General features: G+C 38.1%; 1 protein-coding gene across 1 annotated transcript; it reads left to right on the forward strand.

The window, feature by feature from the left end:
• Window positions 1-293: 293 nt before the first annotated feature.
• LOC127745545 (uncharacterized) lies at window positions 294-1,528 on the forward strand. Its single transcript, XM_052258342.1, has 3 exons — window positions 294-626; window positions 702-806; window positions 1,379-1,528. Exons 1-3 carry the CDS (start codon window positions 294-296, stop codon window positions 1,526-1,528), a joined length of 588 nt encoding a protein of 195 aa, XP_052114302.1.
• The last annotated feature ends 19,754 nt before the right edge of the window (window positions 1,529-21,282 follow it).

The following is a 21,282-nucleotide window of genomic DNA, read 5'->3' on the forward strand; positions in this document are numbered from 1 at the left end:
CCCTTGGGCCCAACTTGGGTCCGGTTGGCTCGGTTTGGCCCAATCTTGGGCCGATTTCTTTGAAATTGGTGTCGAAATTCTCGTTTTAAATTTCTCTATCAAATTAAACGATAAAAACCTCATTTCTTATTCTCTAAAATATATTTTAATTTATGGGTTAATTATTTATTAATTAACTAGGTTTTACAGTATTTATTAAACTCGTGCTTTGCATTGGCCTTTACAGTATCCATTGTTGTTTTCATATGGTAGGGATGGTTACCAGCTGAGTATTTCTTATTGAGGTGAACAACATGGATATGTTCCCGAAAGGAGAACAAGAGTTTCTCTCAGGGAATTCATCTGTTTTCATCTGCAAATTAGGGAGCACGAAGATGGAATTAATTTACAAGTGTAGGCAATTATTTCAACAATTTGTTGTTGATTGTTTCACAATGATAGAGTCCCAAAGGTTGTATGAGATTAGAAAGAAGCAAAGTACAATTAGAGTAGAAGTCCTTCAAGGAATAGAGGAGGCTATGCGTCGTGGTGATGACGAAGCTTCTTCAATTGGGACACGAGTTATTTTGTCTTCCTCTTTCACTGGCAGTAGACGTTATATGTTTAACCATTGTCAGGATGCCATGGCAATTTGTAAATGTTTCGGCTATCTAGATTTATTCTTCACTATTACGTGTAATCCAAATTGGCTTGAATTTTAGCGATTCACAGAGCGAGAGCGAATTCCTATCGCTGATCGTCCTGACATCTCTTGTCGTGTTTTTCATGCTAAGTTGAAGTGCCTCCTAAGCGATCTTAAGGAAAGTGTATTTTTTGGTCCACTGAATACAGATATATTATTTCATACATAGGATTTCAATTTTTTTGTTGTCTTTAAACATATGTTTGTTTGGCTTCTTTAGGATATTTTTGTATTTTTTAGGTATGTATACTATTGAGTTCGAAAAAAGAAGTCTATCACATGCACACATGTTACTTTGGCTTAACGGGGAAACCAACTTACAAAGTATTGAAATTGTTGATGAATTGATTTGTGCCGAGCTACCGAATCCCCAGAAATTTCTAACTCTTTATAATGTCGTCACTAAGTACATAATCCATGGTCCTTGTGGTCGACTTAGACCGAGTTCTCCTTGCTTGAAAGATGGCAAGTGCTCAAAATTTTATCTGAAAAGATTCGTTGATCAAACGAGGTTTAATAAAGATGGCTACCTAATATATAAACCTCATAATATGGGTGTTACAGTGAAGATCAACAATGTTGATATTGACAACAGATTTGTTGTTTCCTATAATCCACTGCTGTTAATGAAATATCAGGCTCACATAAATCTTGAATTTTGTAACAAGTCAAATGCCATTAAGTATCTTTTATCAGGCTCACATAAATCTTGAATTTTGTAACAAGTCAAATGCCATTAAGTATCTTTTTAAGTATGTCAATAAAGGTCTGGATCGAGTGACTGCAACTGTTGGAGATACATACCAGGGTGGTCAATCTTCTGAAGTAGTTGATGAGATCAAATAATATTACAATTGTCGTTATTTATCACCCTCTGAATCCATGTTGAGAACTTTTGCTTATGATATTCATCATAGATGGTCATCAGTACAGAAGTTGACTTTTCATTTGCCGAACTAGCAACATATTGTATTCGATGATGTTGATATTATTACTCATGTTTATTTGCGTAATAAAGATTTGGTCACTACTAGAAAACTAGTTATTACAGACGGATATTTTCGACGGATTTTATCCCACGGAAATACAGATGGAATTTCAGAGGAATTTTTTGTTGAAAAATAAAAAAAATGAATTAGCATAAATTACAGACGGAAAAGAGAATCCGTCAATAATTTTGTCGATAAAATTAATTTTTTTCGTGAAAAATGATTACAGACGGAAAATCCGTCTGTAATTTAAAACTTTCCGTCAAAAATATTGATTTAAACCTAATTTAACCTAAGTGTCTCCGGGTTCATTCACACTCCACACAAGCTTCTTCCTCTCTCTGTCGCACAAACAACTTCTTCCCTCCGTCTGCATGAGCTTTTTCCGCCGTAGCCGCCGTTCGCGTCGCACTAGCTTCCTCCACCGCCGCTGTCGACACATCTTCTCCCTTCATTGCCATCGTCACAGAACTCTCTACGCCACCGCTCTTGTCGCGTTTACTCCCTTAGTGAATTTCAGGTATAATCTGATTTTGTGATTCTGGTGCTTAGGGTTCAATTTTCCTGTGCCAATTTTAGGTTTATCAATTTTTCTTAGCAGTTTTCATCTTCTTGTTGCTGTTGATGCTGATTGAGCTTGTTGTAGGTTCATCAATTATTTTATTATCAGCGAAGAAAGATATTTTCGGTCGGTCATTTCTGCAGGAATTCGTGAAACTCGGTGGAAACTTGATGGTTGTTGTTGAATGGCGAAGCTTGGAATGATAGTTGACTTCGTTGGTAACTTCTTCTCCGGCAAAGACCAGCTTCCCTAGTGTGACCCTGACATCATCGCTGTAAGCCTTTTCTTTTTCTCGATTCCATTTTCTTCATTCAGAATTGATGTTTATGTCAAAATTAAGTTTGCGCTTGCAATAGGTTTAGGGTTTAGATATAAATCAATCACATATCTTTTGTTACTTTAGTTAAGGATGAAGAATTGCAGGTTCTATGAAAGAATTCCCTGTTATGATGGATCATTGTGTAACAGTTAAAGCTATAGCTTGGAGCATGATATGTTTCATTCACAAAAAAAAATTGTTGATAACAATTGAAACCTCCTTATCTTTTTATTGCTCCTTTGCTGCTTTATTCTCCAAAATCATTGTTTATTCTTCTGCACCTACCCCTTTGCTACATGAATTCATATGGCTTTGAATTAACTACGATCCTCTTTATTATTGGTAATTAAGGAAATGAAATGAGACTTGTAAAATTTATTCTATGACTTACTTAGAATATACTATTATCTTTCATATGCCCCTTTCCATTTTATTATTATTTTATTCTATGACTTTCTCAGAATGCCTCACCATTTGAGTTTCACATTCATTTAAAGGTTCATTCTTTATTTTTTAATTCCCTTCTTGGAAATACTTATTGAAGGAGGGGAATTTTTGTTTTATTTCACTGGGATTTAGAAAATAAAAAAGAATGTGGAACTGGTATTTGAGATTTGTGTGGTGATTCCCAAGAGAAAGGCGGTTCTTAAAGGAGAGAAAGACTTTGATTGTGGCATAGACAGAAATCAATGAAACATGATTAAAATTAAAATATTTCCCACATTTACTTTTTCTTTGCTCCTTTAGAGGGAACTGGTAGTGAAACATGAACATTGGCGCAAAAGTTCTTTCTAACAAGCTTATTTTGTCATTACAGGACAGTTATCAACTAGCATGGGAGTTGGAGAATGCATGGGACCAAAGTATAAAATCAGGGTCACCAATTGATATTGATTCTTCCCTAAGGAGGTAAATTACGGTTTGTTCTTCAAATACGAAAATGAATACTGAAATAACAATTTTGTTGAAATGAGTTGATCTCCTTGCATTGTTGAATCCATTTATTTATTAACAAAATCACTTTGGTGACTCATGGTGCCTTTGTTTCATCAAGCTATGAGAGAGAAAGAAGATTTTGAGTTGCCATTATTCACGGAATGGCAAGAATGGCTGCTTTAATGACTTCCACCTACAAGGCATATTTGGGTGTTGGTCTTGGTCCTTTAGAGGTAGGAATTTCTTACTAACGAGATAAGTCAGAATTCAGAGAAGTTGACTGATGCATGGGAATTTGTCTCTCAACAAATTTTCTTCGGTAAGTATACCGAATTATCGTCAAGTAAAAACTCACAATAGAGTGAGGTCGAATCCCACAGGGATTGATTGGTCAAGAAATTTTAATTGGAAGAATGCTCTAGTTGGGCTAAGCAGAAAGTGGATATAGAATTGCAGAAAATTAAATGGCGGGAAAGTAAATGACAGAAAATAAAGTGCAGAATCTTAAATGGGGAATTGGGGTGATTAGCATGAAAGTAAATGACAGAAAGTAAAGAGAATGGGTAAGATCAGAAATGGGGAAATCATTGGGTTCAGGAGGTATTGCATTCTCCAGATCAAGTTCATTCTCATCTCTTTCTCAATCAATGCGTTCATTGATCTCCTTGGCAATCTTAAGTGATTGAATCCCAATTCCTTGGCAATTCAATCTCTCTAAACTTGAACAATTGCCCAATTCCTTGATTTAATTGCTCATGAGAAGAGATGAGGTATGGTCACTGATTATACCACATGTATTTCCAAATCAAAGTGTTGGTAGGGTTATATGTCACTATACCCATCCAAACCCCAATCTGGTCCAACATGAGAAAGCATTTCTAGCATGATCTCCTCATCCCTTTTCCAAGGCTCAAAGGAGATCCAATTATGGAGAGTTTCTTTCCCAATATAATAATCTAATTAGATGAAGATTGAAAGCTTTCTAGTAAGATCAAGAGAAAAGAAAGAAGAAGAATAATGAAAACTATGATTGATCCATCAAATTACAACAGAGCTCCCAAACCCAATGAAAGAGGTTTAGTTGTTCATAGCTCTGGAAAATGGAAATGAAGAAGAAGAAAGATACGTTCTAACTCTAGAAGTAAAATATACAGAGTGTAGTTTTCTCCAATATGCCAACCCCTTCTAGTTCAAAACAACTCCTATATATACTACTCTTCTTGGTCTTCTAGTCAATTCTGCAAGTCTTGGATATAGGCCTTTGATCTTAAGTTGAAGCAGTTGGGAATCTTCAGTGGGCTCAGCTTTATTTGCAGAGAGAAAGTGATGTAAGCATGGACTTTGGCTTGGGGCGTTAGTGGCGTTAACGCTGAGTGACATTGTTGGTTCGAGAACGTTAGTGGCAATCACTTTTCTCACTAACGTTCCCACCACATGGCCCACGTTAACTCCAACGTTAGTGGTACTAAAGTGACCACTAACGTTGCCTTACAAACCTTCGCAAGCGTTATTGGGACTCACCTTTCCCAATAACGTTGCCTTGTGCCCCTAGTCCCCACGTTAGAGCTCACGTTAACTAAGTTAACATGGCTCTTAACGTAGTTATGTCTCATCTTCGCAAGCATTATTGGGACTCACCTTTCCCAATAATGTTGCCTTGTGTTCCTAGTCCTCACGTTAGAGCTCACGTTAACTAAGTTAACGTGGCTCTTAACGTGGTTATGAATGCCATCCCAACGTTAGTGACAAAGGTAAGTGTCACTAACGTTGGCTCATCAATTTCAACTCCACGTTAACTTTCACGTTAGTGGTTTTAACGTGAGCACTAACGTGGGCAATGCAAGCTTGATCCAACATTAGTGACAAAGGTGAGTGTCACTAACGTGGTTCATTGCCACATCTTAGAGCGTTAGTGGTGATCACAATTACCGCTAACGTTGGAGTCTTTTTTATCTCCACGTTAACTACCACGTTAATGTAGTTAACGTGGCAATTAACGTGGCTCATGATGGCTTCGAGGGCGTTACTGGTGTTCACTTTTCTCATTAACGCTGCAAGCTTATCCCTATTCCACGTTAGTACCTACATTAACTAGGTTAACATGGATGCTAACGTGGCTCTTCCTTGCTTCCTTTGTCCTGAAATTACACAAATAAAGTACATCAAAGCTCTAATCCAAGTCATGAAATCATGCATTATCCAATTTAACATTCATTCCTTGCATAATTCTCATGAAATAATATAAAATTCACAGTATTTGTCTAAAACAAGATGTAAGTGTTCTTTTACCCAAAACTTACTTATTTCCTAAGAAAATGCATGAAACTACCCTAAAACAGTAAAGAAAATGTCAGTGAAACTGGCCTAGATGCCCTGGCATCACAACACCAAACTTAAAGCTTGCTTGTCCCTAAGCAAGTACTGAAACATGAATGATGAATGAAAAGGCAAGAGGAATGAATCATTATTATGGAAGTCAAATCCTTAGTTTTATGGAGTTTCATGCATAGCAACTTAGGTTCATTCCTTTACCAGGTTTCAGACCTTTATAATACCCTTGAACACTTGCTTACTTACATCCCCTGAGACTTCCTAGTTATTGATCCTTCCTCCTTTTGTTTTCTCAAGATTTATTACATTCTTCCTTTGGCTAAGTGCTCTATAAGAGGGCGACTCTTTATGATAAGATTTTAGTCAACACTCCCGAACCAGTTGGTCTAGCACCTCTTTGGGTTACTAAATGCTCTGTAGTGAGGGTTACTCTTGATAGTGGACTTTCAGCTGATAATCCCGAGTTAGTTAACCCAAGTTACCAAGTGATAAGGCACTCCTGAGAGCTTATTCATCCAAGTATATCCCCTATACATGAGCACCACAGACACATGCCTCCATCTTAAAACCCTTGGTGCCTAGCATTATTTCTTATTGTGTTCCCTTCCTTCTCACTTTTATTGCTCTTTTTCTTTTCTTATTAGGATCTTATTATTTAGTTAGTCTCATAGGATGTGTTTCAAGCATAGGATTCAGGATAGATAGTTGCCTTCTTTCCTTGTTAGTGAACCAACTTAGCTAACTAATCTTTCTACCACAAACATATAGGATTCACTTCACAAAATAACTCCACTCTTGTTTTTCATATCATTTCTTTTCATTTGGCTCAGAGGGACACACATACAAGTAAGCAAGATGAAGTTCAAAACCAGGGACACTAGACTAGTAATCATAGACTTTAACAACAACGAAACTTAAATGCAGAATTGAAAATCCTAAACTACTATGGAAGTATGTGCTATTTTATACATGATTTTCCTTATTTAAAGCTTGAAAAGGTAGAGAACAAGAAGGAACTCCACCACCTTTTACTCATGAGGTTGTTCATGCTCTTTTGCTTCCTTGTCTTTCTCTTGACTACTTGACTCCCCCGCTCTTGACTACTTGACTCCCTCGCTCCTTTGCTCTTCCCAATCAATTCTTCCAGAAGCCAGCGTCTTCCATTTTCTTTTTCAGTGTTTCCTTTTGTTGTTTCACCTTCACCTCCTCTTGATTCTTCAAGTTTTTGTGAACTGTTTCATATTTTGGAATGGCAGAGTTTATATGATGCATGTTATCATCCATATAAGTCAGCTTGGCTTGAGCGTTTATATTAAATTCTTCTCTGTGTAATTGCCGCCCTTCATTAAGCACATTGAACTCGTTGAATGCTTTCATTTGAGCTATCTGCCTTTGGTTAAGCTCTTGAAGGTGCTTATCGTGACGCTCTTGCCTTTCAGACACTTGATTGATGGCTTGAGTGAGCTGAGAGTAGTGCTCTTGTTGCTGCTCCATTAGCTATTTCTGCCATTCCCCTTGTTGATTCATCCAATTTGATAGCATTTCCTCTTGATGATCCATTCTCTGAAATTGAAAATTCAACTGTTGTTCTTGTCCTTCCATGTATCTTCTTGCTAAATCGTCAATGGCTCCTTGAATGTGACCCAATTTTATGTTGGTTTGGTCATAGTACCCTTCTTGATGATATTATGTTGGTTGGGGTTCTTCTTGGAAAAGGTTCTTCTTCTGGTTCTTCTCCTGATGTTCTCTTCCTTAGATGGGTTCTTCTCTGCTGTTGAGTTGGTGTCACATGAGTTATACGTTGAAGTGTAAGTGACCTCCCGAGACTTACCCAGATTGGATTACTGTCTTCGAAGACTACCTTGGCTTTCATGCATAATCTAAAGATGGTGCTGGGATACCAAAGTCTAGCACCCGAATCACTCTTCTCTGCTGACTCTTGAATTCCCTCAACTATGATTTCATGCACATTGATGCCTCCACCCTTTATTAAGCAATGTACCATAGTAGCTCTAGTGATGTTGACCTCAGAATTGTTTGCAGCTGGGAGGATAGATCATCTCACAAGCTCAAACCATCCCTTGGCTTCTGGGATGATGTCTCCTCTCCTGATGAACTGGGGCCTCTTATCCGAATACCTTTCCCAGTCAGATCCCACAATACATATGTTGCCCATAATTTCTTCTAGTTCATCATTGTCGGGGCCATTACTTATTCTTTCTTGATAACCGAGCTCAACAAAATGTGGTAATTTCAGCTGGAGAACCCTTGTTATGGCATTGGGGCTAAAATCCACCTCTGTTCCTCTTACTTAGCTCTTGAAGGTGGGGGCCATGGTCTTGTGTTCTCTAACCACATTTGCATAGAATTCCTTGATGAGGGTTGCATTAATCCTTGTTTCCGGATTGGTGAGCTTTTGCCAACCCCTTTGCTTAATCTTCTCTCGAATTTGTGGACATTCATCTTCGTTGAACTGGAATGTCAACTCAGACAGTATCTTTTTGTTCTTTATTCGTTCAAACTCGAGCTCATAGATGGCCATTTTGAATCTCCCTCCATCGAAGGGAATGCTCTCCACTAATTCCTTCCTCTTTTGCCTCTTGGAGCTTGATGATGCCATAAGTGAGAATTGGTTTGCAAATGTGGTGAAGGATATGAGTTTAAAGATAGAGTTCGGTTGGTTTGAGGCAACATGTGTCTTAGAGAAATGTGTTTGAGAGAAGGAAGAGAGGTGAGTTGGATGAATAGTTGAGAAGGGCTAGAGTGGTGAGGGTTCCTTATATAGGCCGATGGTGAGAATTGAAGGGTGTAGATTGTTAGGGATGTTCAATGGTGGATGGTTGGGGTTTATTTTGGGGGGCACGAGTATCATTGCTTTTATGACTTTGATTAGTTTGATCTCAGAGATGATCCTTCCCAATATTGCATGGCACACTTTCCAAGGAGTTCCCTTTGAAGACAAGTGTATAACCCCTCTTAATGAAGTGGCCGAACCTCCTTCCATTGGTTATTCCATCAATCTACTCCAATCCCCCTTTTTTTTTTATTTCCTATACAAGACAAAAGGAATACAAAAAGTTAATTGAATTTTTTGTGGGAAGATTTAAAATATGAACTAGCTACCGTAAAAAAATATTATTTTTTTCTTTTATAAATATGATCTTCAGGAAGACAAAACAACTGACTTCTTTGATGCTCATATATGCACATTGGTGACACCAAACTTAGTTTGTGATCATGTGGTGTTTAAGGGTTTAATCAAGACTCTTAGCCCAAAATGACATAAGTTGTGTTCATGCCATCTTAATATGCCTTGAACACCAAACTTGTTGTTCACTATATGTTGCATATAAGGGTTCTGTTAAATGTTTGTCAAAGTTATTTTGAAATTCTTGATCTTACTTTATTAACTAACACTAAAGAATTTAAAAGAAGGGATAAGAATCATGGGTTGCCTCCCATGAAGCGCTTCTTTAACGTCATTAGCTTGACGGTTGACCCTTGTCAGGATGGTTGGTGGTGCTTCAAATCCTCCCCTCTTGTAATGTGTTTGTCTCTAGTGGCTTTGTTGAGAAGCTCCACATGTTCCAAGGATAAGACTTTGTTGATGATGTACACTTGAGGTAGCTGAGATGGGATGGTTGGATAGTGAGCAGAAATTACTTCATTTCCTAGGGAGAAATCCTCTATAGGGATCTTCTTGTTTCTCCAACTTCTGGATACTTTCCTCCTTGTTTCTCTTGATGCTGTCTTGCTTTCCATAGATTCTTTCTCTAAGGGATCCTTGTTGCTAGCTTTGCATGACTCTGGTGGGCTCAGCTCCCTTTGAGTTACCTTTGAATGTGGTTCTTCCTGAATATATGGCTTTCCAACCAATGGGGTTTCCAATTGTGTTGTTTGTGCTTTACTTCTTGTTTCTTGCATCAGTGCTTCATTATGCTCTTCTCTTGATTCTTTGTTTTCTTAACTTGCTTCTTGCCATGATTTGAAGACATTGAAGGTGAGTTGTTCATCATGAATCCTTAAGATTATCTCTCCCCGTTCCACATCTATAAGTGCCCTAGCAGTGGCTAAGAATGACCTCCCTAAGATGATTGGATGGAGATGACTTTCTTCCATCTCTAGGATAACAAATTCTGTGGGAAGATAGTAGCTCCCAACCTTCACCAGCACATTTTCAACTACTCCTATTACCTGATTTTGAGTTTTGTCAGCCAATCTGATAATTACATCAGTAGAAGTTAGTTCATTGATTTGGAGCTTCTTCATGAAGGAGAAGGGCATTAAGTTGATGCTTGCTCCCAAGTCACAAAGCCCTTTGTCAATCTTTGTTTCGCCTATAGCACAAGGGATGTGGAAGCTCCCTGGGTCTTTTCTTTTTATAGGTAGCTGTGGTTGAATAAGAGCACTGCACTCCTTGTTCATCAGTATTGTTTGCCCACCTTTCAATGAACTCTTCCTGGTTAGCAGCTCTTTTATGTACTTAATGTATGAGGGCATCTGTTGGAGAGCTTTAATGAATGGTATGTTTACATGAAGAGATTAAAACATATCAAGGAACCTTAAGTATATTCTTCTTACTTCACCACCTTTGAGTCTTTGGGGAAAGGGTGCATATGGGTTCAGACCCTCTTCTTTTAGCTTCTCCTTCTATGGAGGGTTGGGTTCCTGATTTCTTTCCTCATGCTTATCTTCTGGACTGTCTTGAAGATGTTTTGCTTGTGTGGCTGCTTCCCCCACACTCATTTCATCACTAGTGGTGATCACCTTGCACTCTTCCCATCTTACTTTCTTAGCTTCTCCTCTGGGGTTCTTCTCTGTGTCACTTGGGAAGCTGTTAGTGGACTTAGGAATTTGCTGGGATAGATACCCTACTTGGGATTCCAACCTCTTGATGGTGTCTCCTTGGTTGTTGATGTTGGTTCGTACCTCATCCTTGAATGCTCTATTATCCTGGACTTCCTTGCATAAACCTTCAAGTAATGTTTCAATCCTAGAGAGTCTATCCTCAGGGTATAATGGTGGGTTTGGGTTATAAGGGTGAGGGTGATCATGCTGGATTTGGTATGGGTGTTGAGGAGTGTGGTTAGGTGGTTGTTGATATGATCTTTTTGATGAGTGTTGGTGGCCAGCATGGTTGTTAGGATTGTGATTTTGATGTCTCCGGTCTTGGCCTTGGTCTTGTTGGTTTTCCCACCCAAAGTTGGGGTGGTTCCTCCATCCTGGATTGTAAGTTTTGGAATATGGATCATGATTTTGCCTTGGTGAATTACCAACATAGTTGGCTTGCTCCCATTCACCTCCTTCCTCTGTGTTTACTCCTTCTTAGGTTGATAATTGTGTGGTGACTGTTGCAACTTGGTTCTTCTCCATTTGCTTTGTAAGGTCAGCTAGTTGCTTGGCAATCATCTTGTTCTGAGCTAGTAGTGAATCAACATGGTTCAGTTCCATTACACCTCGAGTGTTGCTCCTCTCAGAAGCATAGAAGTAGTCATTCTCAGCTACAGTCTCAATGACATATATGGCTTCTTCAATTGTCTTCTTCTTGTTCAAAGATCCTTCGGATGAGTGGTCCACTACCTTCTTTGATTCATACGAGTCCTTCATAGAAAATATGCAGCTGTACCCATTCATTGAACATGTCCGGTGGGCACCTTCTTGTCAAATCCTTAAACCTCTCCCACACTTCGTAGAGAATCTCACCATCTTGTTGCCTGAAAGTTTGTACCTCAGCTCTCAGCCTGTTGATCCTTTGAGGAGGATAGAACCTTGCCAAGAATTTGTTCACTACATCTTCCCATGCTGTTAAACTCTCCTTTGGGAAAGACTCCAACCATTTAGACGCCTTGTCCCTGAGTGAAAAGTGGAAACAAGAGTAATCTGTAAACATCTGGGTGGATGCAATTAGACTTCAAAGTGTCATATATTCTTAAGAAGGTGGTTAAATGTTGATTTGGGTCTTCATGGGCACTTCCTCCGAATGAACAGTTGTTCTGAACAAGGGTGATGAGCTGGGGTTTTAGCTCAAAGTTGTTAGCATGTATGGTTGGCTTTTGGATGCTGCTTCCACAGTTGCCTAGGTCTAGGTTGATGTAAGATCCTAAAACCCTTCTTCCTGGCTCAGCATGATTCACATGGCCATCTCTGGCATGATTATGAGATGCTCCTTCATGGTTATCCTCCATGATTGTTTCAAAGAATTCCTCCTCTTCCTCTGCTCCAACAACTCTTTTGCCTCTTGCTTCCCTCCTTTTTCTAAGGAGGGTCCTCTCAGGTTCAGAATCAAAGGGTGTTGAAGCTCCGCTTCTTCTACCTGTCATACAACCAGCACAGCTCACAACAAGAAAGAAATTGCAAAAATTATAATGGTTAAAGTGGTTGTTAGTGTGAGTGGTGCAAATTGTCAAACAGTTAGTGGAGTAGTGAACAGAATTGTAAATAATGCAGGAAAATAAAAAGGGAGATAAGGAAAGGGAAGAAGTAACTGTAATTGAAAGTAAACAGCTAAAAAATATGAACAAAAGAAAAAAATGCTCAATCTAGTGATCTTCCAACTTAATCATTGTTGATTCAAAATCAATCCCCGGCAACGACGCCATACACTTGATGCATGGGAATTTGTCTCTCAACAAATTTCCTTCGGCAAGTATACCGAATTATCGTCAAGTAAAAACTCACAATAGAGTGAGATCGAATCCCACAGGGATTGATTGGTCAAGCAATTTTAATTGGAAGAATGCTCTAGTTGAGCTAAGCAGAACGTGGATATAGAATTGCAGAAAATTAAATGGCGGAAAAGTAAATGACAGAAAATAAAGTGCAGAATCTTAAATGGGGAATTGGGGTGATTAGCATGAAAGTAAATGAACAAAAGTAAAGAGAATGGGTAAGATCATAAATGGGGAAATAATTGGGTTCAGGAGGTATTGCATTCTCCGGATCAAGTTCATTCTCATCTCTTCCTCAATCAATGCATTCATTGATCTCTTTGGCAATCTTAAGTGATTGACTCCCAATTCCTTGGCAATCTAATCTCTCTAAACTTGAACAATTGCCCAATTCCTTGATTTAATTGCCCATGAGAAGAGATGAGGTATGGTCACTGATTATACCACATGTATTTCCAAATCAAAGTGTTGGTAGGGTTATATGTCACTATACCCATCCAAACCCCAATTTGGTGCAACATGAGAAAGCATTTCTAGCATGATCTCCTCATCCCTTTTCCAAGGCTCAGAGGAGATCCAATTATGAAGAGTTTCTTTCCCAAGATAACAATCCAATTAGATGAAGATTGAAAGCTTTCTAGTAAGATCAAGAGAAAAGAAAGAAGAAGAATAATGAAAACTATGATTGATCCATCAAATTACAATAGAGCTCCTTAACCCAATGAAAGGGTTTAGTTGTTCATAGCTCTGGAAAATGGAAATGAAGAAGAAGAAAGATACATTCTAACTCTAGAAGTTGCAGAAAAGTAAAATATACAGAGTGTAGTTTTCTCCAATATGCCAACCCCTTCTAGTTCAAAATTACTCCTATATATACTACTCTTCTTGGTCTTCTAGTCAATTCTGCAAGTCTTGGATATAGGCCTTTGATCTTAAGTTGAAGCAGTTGGGAATCTTCAGTGGGCTCAGCTTTATTTGCAGAGAGAAAGTGATGTAAGCATGAACTTTGGCTTGGGATGTTAGTGGCGTTAACGCTGAGTGACATTGTGGGTTCGAGAACATAAGTGGCAATCACTTTTCTCACTAACGTTCCCACCACATGGCCCACATTAACTCCAACATTAGTGGTACTAACGTGACCACTAACATTGCCTTACAAACCTTGGCAAGCGTTATTGGGACTCACCTTTCCCAATAACGTTGCCTTGTGCCCCTAGTCCCCACGTTAGAGCTCACGTTAACTAAGTTAACGTGGCTCTTAACATAGTTATGTCTCATCTGTGCAAGCGTTATTGGAACTCACCTTTCCTAATGACGTTGCCTTGTGCCCCTAGTCCTCACGTTAGAGCTCACATTAACTAAGTTAATGTGGCTCTTAACGTGGTTATGAATGACATCCGAACGTTAGTGACAAAGGTGAGTGTCACTAATGTTAGCTCATCAATTTTAACTCCACATTAACTTTCACGTTAGTGGTCTTAACGTGACCACTAACGTGGGCAATGCAAGCTTGATCCAACGTTAGTGACAAAGGTGAGTGTCACTAATGTTGGCATTGTTCCTCTCTTCCACGTTAGTGTCCATGTTAACTTAGTTAACGTGGCTCTTAACGTGGTTCATTGCCACATCTTGGAGTGTTAGTGGTGATCACAATTACCGCTAACGTTGGAGTCTTTTTTGTCTCCACGTTAACTACCACGTTAATGTAGTTAACGTGGCTCATGATGGCTTCGAGGGCATTATTGGTGTTCACTTTTCTCATTAACGCTGCAAGCTTATCCCTATTCCGCGTTGGTACCTACGTTAACTTGGTTAACGTGGATGCTAACGTGGCTCTTCCTTGCTTCCTTTGTCCTAAAATTACACAAATAAAGTGCATCAAAGCTCTAATCCAAGTCATGAAATCATGCGTTATCCAATTTAACATTCATTCCTTGCATAATTCTCATGAAATAATGTAAAATTCACAGTATTTGTCTAAATCAAGACGTAAGTGTTCTTTTACCCAAAACTTACTTATTTCCTAAGAAAATGCATGAAACTACCTTAAAATAGTAAAGAAAAGGTCAGTGAAACTGGCCTAGATGCCATGGCATCACGTTGACAGTTCAAATTGATATTTATGCGTGCCACTTCTATCTCATTATCGCTTTCAGTTCTTGACCAAGTTCCGGATACCACATCCTGGAAGGGTTGGAGGAAGATTTTTCGTCGACATCATGATGCCTACTATGTTGAGCTGGGTCTTAGGGGGGCAACAGGTAATGCCAAGAGTTCACTTTCCTTTTTCTAATAACCTTCACTTGGTGTAATCAGCATAACTGCATGTTAGGTATGCGAGCCAATTGAAAAACTTCATGGATGATGAGAGTTCCTGCAAACTGATAACATTGGAAACAATGTTCATGTTTTTATTTGGTGCTAATCAGGAAAAATATTATATTGCATTATCAACTACTTGTTACATAGCATCAATCATTGTTTGAGAAAGATACAACCTTTTAGTCCAACTTTTATATATTTCAGAACTTTTCTTCACTTATCACCTGCCTACATCTACTTGGTCTTCCATTCTATTTTTCATTTTGTGCTAGTGTAATTTTTATATAGTTTATTTAATTTAAAATCACCAAACATAATGCTGCACTTTTAGCCAAATAATATCTTTTACATAGTATGTCTTGCTTCTCTTGGGATTAGCACATTCAATTTGATATGAACGCCTTTGCTTTCTATGATTCTTCACACATTTTTCTGTGGTCTGGTGTTGCAGGTGGCCTATTACCTATGAAAATGCAGTTGATGAAGAATACAAGGTTGTTGGCATGAAGGGTAATACTCAACCCCGATAGAACCCAATGGACCTCATAAAATTACTTGAGGCTGATAGAGTGAAGGGAAAGAAAGTGTTTACGAAATATGAGTGGTTTAATCATCTCTTGCGAATCAGGAACGATGCACTCATTATCATCAGCATAATATGCCTCCAGTTACCATTTGAGTTGGCATATGCTCATCTTTATGAAGTTCTTAATAAAGATATAATTAAGTAAGAATCCAAGTCGTTCTTTTCATGCTTCTACTTTTTAGTGTTAATCTATTATTCTCTTATTCAACTTCTTAATTCTTTCTTTGAGTTATTCTGTATTACTTCAATAATTCTTGGTTGTTCCCTTGTAACTACTAAGATGACTCTCTTGTCAAATGTTGCGGTTCAGGTTTGGGCTCACTGCTATTTATCTTGCTACCATTCAGTACATTACTAAGCTTGGTGGCAAGGTTTCTGTTAAACTTATCATGTTTAAACACAATGAAAATCCGGAAACACGAGCTGATAGCTTGGTCTACAAGGTAAAAATGGGAAATTAAAAGGTTCTGTGTGCCTTACTTTCCTTAGTACTACTGGACATGGAACTTAAGGGATTACTCTCCTCTATAGGTGTTTGGTCTGTACTTTATGAAGACATACATTGGAATCTGTTATCACGCGTTGTTGCACCAAAAATTTGGTAAAATATGCCATTCGGTAAGAGCTTTTGTTGCTTTAGACATGGATCATCAAGGTTTACTTTGTTTATGAGATTGCCACTGTACAGTAGCTAATTACTATTCATTGTTAAGACAAAATAAGGAGAAGGAGGAGAAAGGATCAGCTGGAACATTCCAGTTTACTTCTAGAGTAGAGAAAGAATTCCTTAAGGCTTCTTAGACTGCCAGCACTGGCAAGGAGCTTGAGGATGGGTTATTTGATGGTACTTCTGAATCCACTAGTCTTTCAAATTGCAATAAATACGTAGTTCTTGATTAATTTCATTTTGGATGATCAAATGTATGCACCAGTAAGAACTCAAAAGCATCACAAGATAAACATTTTGTGTGTATATATATTGGGTTTACAACAGTAACATTGTTTAATGGATTTAACTAGAACATCCTTGTTTGATTGCAGATTTTTGGAGTTGGCACTGCAATTTTTTTTGGGATAATTGTGCCTTTCTCTTGAATCTCTCATGTTAGGGAATGTATATACTTACCTGATAGCCTTTTAATCCCATCTTATCACATATGGCAATAGATGCCTTTTTCTCATCCGACCTACACAGAAGAAAGACTCACTTATCATGAGGATTTATATGTAAAGACTCACTTATCATGCTATGAATATTTTCTCAGAAAACAAAGAGGGCTCCAAGGGTTGAAGTTGGGACTAGATCAACAGATGCTTCAATGGTTTAATGTCATGTTTTTTGACACCAGGGAACTGCATATGCTCAGTCCAATGCAAACAAATCAAAGAAGAACAAGTAGATGAACAAATACTTTCAAGTTTCAGCCACACAAGAGTCTACCATGGAGTGAAGAATCATGTAACTCAGATTGGATTGGAGAGTTTAAACTTTAAAGAAAGCATGAGGAAATAGTTTTAAAATTTAGGCTGAAAGTCCTACCCTTTTCTGTTGTAGTTTAAAAGAAATTTTGGGGTATTTTTTTATTGAGACAGTGAGATATTGGATAATGGTGTTAAAAAATAATATCCAATTTTATAGGTATCATGTAATGAATATTATGTTTATCTATGTGATTTTTGGCCTTTCTTTTTTTCAATCTATAGTGTGTTTGATGGAGTAAATTTAGAAAACAAATCTAAAGTATTTATTTTGTAATAGAAAAATTTAAAAAAAAATCTATTTTACCTTACTGACGGATTTACAGACGGATTTTCTGTCTGTAATCAAAGTGTGAGATGATTTTCTAAAGTTCAAATTACAGAGGGAAAATCTGTCAGAAAATTCGTCTGTAATTACAGACGGAAAATCCATCTGAAAATCCATCTGTAATTACAAACAAAAAATTCGTCGGAAAGTTCGTCGCCTTCGGGAAATTGATGGAGAATTTACAGAGGGAAAATCCATAGGTAACTAGTAAAAATCCGTCGGTAATTTTTCGACGAAAAAAAATCCGTTGGTGAATAATTTCTGACGGGGCTTTTACAGAGGGACAAAATCCGTTGGTAATTTCGTCAGTAACCAAAAATCCATCTGTAATAAAGACTAAATCTGTCTGTAAATCTGTCTGTATTAAGCCATTTTCTGGTTGTGGGTGACAATGTTTACGGGGGCGCTTCTTGGAGGGACGGGCTTTAACATATGTTGAATATCCAAGAAAATTTGTGTATTGTTTGAATAGTATGGAATGGAAGCCAAGACAGAGAGGATTCTCATTAGAAGATTGTGTTTTGCTCATTCCTCATCCAGTGAACTTCTCTATATGCGGATGCTTTTGAATGTGCAAAGAGGATGTAAGGGGACGGAGCTTTTACGGCGATTGTGTTTTACGGCGATGGAGCATACGACGACGGCTAGGCAGATCGCCGGTAAGGGGAACCAACCCAGTCTCGAATCTCTCTCTCTCTCTCTCTCTCTCTCTCTCTCTCACGCATCTCTCCTCCACGACGGCGCAGTTGGCGGCAACAAGGACGAACGGCGGCAGCGAGCTTCTCCTTCCCCAATGCCTTCCCTCTCTCTTGGGTCTCCCTTCCCCATCTCCCTCTTTCTTTCTTCTTTTCTTTGTTTCATTTCACAGGACCGTGCGTGTATGTTGGTGAGAAAGAGGGTGAGCTGAGTGTTGTTTAGTTAGGGTGAGGGTTTGGGTAGTCTTAGGAAATTTTAATAAAATATGGATAATAATGTAATTTTATAAAAAAAGAAAAGATAGAATAATAATTTAGAAAACCAAATTAAATATAAAATATTTATCTTTGAAAATACCTTTTTAAGTACTAATTTGTAATTTATTTTCAGTTAAATAATAATTTAATAAAAATTGGAGATAAGTAAATTAATTCTCCTTTAGTGATGATCAAACATTATTAAAATGTAAAATTTTTAATTTGATTTTAATTCATATGTGTTAATTAATAATTTTATTGTGCAGATTTTGCTATTGGGCTGAAAAATAGCAAGCCCAAGATGATTAAAGAAGATCAGCCTTGGTTATCAAAAATGTTAAATATTGTGGCTAAATTATTTTTATACTTGTTGGGCCAAAATTTAATTATTATTAGCCCAAATCAATTTTGAAGAAGAGATCCATTAGTTAGGTCCAAATTGGAAAATGAAGGAGGGAACCATGCTTGCTTCCACGGATACCACCTCTTTCATTTGGTGGAATTCAAATTTTTGTTAAGTGGAGTTAATGCAGACATTAGAAATAGGAAAGAGAAAGTGAAAAAGTGATTTGATAGCTTTCAATGTATTACACGCTACTAGGCATAGGTTTTGGAAAACTTAATTCATTTCATTCTCTTTCTTAGTCCCACTAAAAGCATTTCAATTTCTCGCTTCTCTCTCTTCATTTTTCAAGCTTCGGTCACCTCACAGAAAATATGGAAGCTAAAAAAAGTTATCAGAAGAAGGTGGAAGAAGCTAGTAGCAAGGCCATTGTGATGATGGCATCAAGAAAAAGAAAATCTGAAGTATGGAGTGGTTGAGATCTTTACCACGAAAGGTAAGATGTGGTGAAGTAATCTCAAGCCTTCCATAAATAAAAATGGAAGAAGATCCATTTGGTCAGAAGAAGAAGATCCTTGGATGGATGGCTCGTCTCAGCTTTTGATCAAACACCACAGGAGGTAGCTACTGTAGCTATGTGGAGGAAGAGGCAAAAGTTAGAGCAGATGGAGCTGTCATCATCAAGAACTCATCAAGGGCTAGGAATCCTTCTTAGAGTGCAAGTCAAGATGGAAGGCCCGGATTGATGAAGATTGGTGACAAGGGAATACACAGAGGTAATTACATGTTGGATTTTACATTCAGTTTCCTCTCCTCTCTCTCTGGCCGAACCGGTTTTTGCATGAAGAAGAAGAAGTTTAGCTCGGTTCAAGAGTTTCAACCTTGGAGGCTTCCCCTTCTATAAATAAGGGAGAACAGCTAGGGCTTGAAGCAATAAAAAGAGTGAAAGCACAGTGTTCCTATAGCTACCCTAACTAACAGAAGTTCTTCTCCTTCAATGTTCTTTATTTTTTATTTTTCTGTTTAATTTTATCTTTCTTGAGTCTCATGGAAAAAGGCAAACAGTGAGGTTTATAAGAAAAAGTCATAGAGCAAGAAAAGGTAGAGTGCACAAAATTAAAAGAAAAAGCCATAGATGTCCTTATAGGTCCTTTGTACATCTATGTTGTGTTTTATGATTCTGTGGGAATCCCCTTGCAAGTTGGGTTAGCACTTAGCGGTTGAAAGCTTGGTAGGTTACCAAGTTAAGTTCAAGATTGGGGCTAGATTCTGGACTTGTCCCGGATAGGAAGGATAGTTCCTAGGGAGAATTGGTATATGTAATCATGATTATAGTAAAATTCCATCATTGTTGTGATGGAGACTGGATGTAGGCTGCATTGTACTTAGGAGCTGAACCAAGATACATCTTGGTATGATCTTCTCTCTCTTCTACTCCATTTCTGTTTCTGCTGCATAGGAGAGAAAACTAAAAAGATCTCTTGGCTGGTTACGAGACAAAAAGAAAAAGTCTTTTGACTAGGCACGAGACAAAAACAAGAAACATCTCCTCAAGTTTTTTAAAAGGACAGCAAGTGTTGTTAATCAAAAAAGGGGCTGAGATTCAACCCCCTTCTCTTAGCCACTGGTAAACCATCAATTGGTATCTGAGCTTGGTCTCAAGGAGATCAAGCTTTGTAGCTTGGACAAAAGATCCAGATGGCAAAGAATAGTGGCTCAAATCTGGTGACCTACAATCTGACAAAAGGACAGTCAAACAACAGACCTCTTCTTTTCAATGGGAAGAACTACACCTATTGCAAGCAGTAGATTACAGACTTTGGAAGATCATCCTGGATGGTCCTCAATTCCCAACAACCACAAGTGCATAAGGAGTAGTCTCTCTTAAAGCCGAAGCCAGTTGGACTGAAGAAGACAAAAAGAAGGTGGAGCTCAGTGCCAAGGCTATCAACTTGCTCAACTGTGGAATCAGCTTCGAAGAATACCAACGGGTATCACGATGCACAAAGGCAAAGAAAATCTAGGACAAACTTCAAGTCACTCATGAAGGAACCACCATTGTAAAGAAGACCAGGATAAACATACTAAACAAAGAATATGAAATGTTCTCAATTAAGGAAGGAGAATCAATAGATGAAATGTTTGAAAGATTCAACATCATCATTGTTGGCTTGGATGTTTTGGGAATCAAGTATCCTGAATCTGTGCTTTTGAGGAGAGTATTGAGATGTCTCACAAAAGAGTGGAAAACTAAGGCATTAATAATATCTGAGAGTAGTGGTCTTGACTCTATGACATATGATGATTTGAGAGGAAACTTACTGGCTTTTGAAAATACCTATTTTAAAAAAGATTCAAAAAGAAAAGGAATAGCTCTTACATCTGTTTCTAACCCCCTGGAAGATGAATCCAATGATAACTCCTCTGAAAATGAATTTGTGTTATTTGCCAAAAAAAATCAGGAAAATGGTGAAGCTCAAGGAAAGAAGCAAGGGAAGCAGTTCAAGAAAACAAAAGAAAGATTTCAGTAAGGTGACATGCTACAACTGCAAAGAGACTGGACATTTCAAATCTGATTGCCCTAAGTTGAAGAAGGAAGAGAAGCCAAAGAAGGGAAAGAAAAAGGGATTGATGGTTTCTTGGGAGGACTTGGAAAATGACTCAGAAGATGAAGAAGAATCAGAAACTGTTCATACCCTGGGTCAAAGCTGTCCGACCCGGGATGTTCTACAGACAAAGCGACCGACCTCTTCAGGTCAGGATGACCCGACTTCTTCTCAAAGA

This window comes from Arachis duranensis, chromosome 3, assembly GCF_000817695.3.
Source record: "Arachis duranensis cultivar V14167 chromosome 3, aradu.V14167.gnm2.J7QH, whole genome shotgun sequence".
NCBI classification, from domain to species: domain Eukaryota; kingdom Viridiplantae; phylum Streptophyta; class Magnoliopsida; order Fabales; family Fabaceae; genus Arachis; species Arachis duranensis.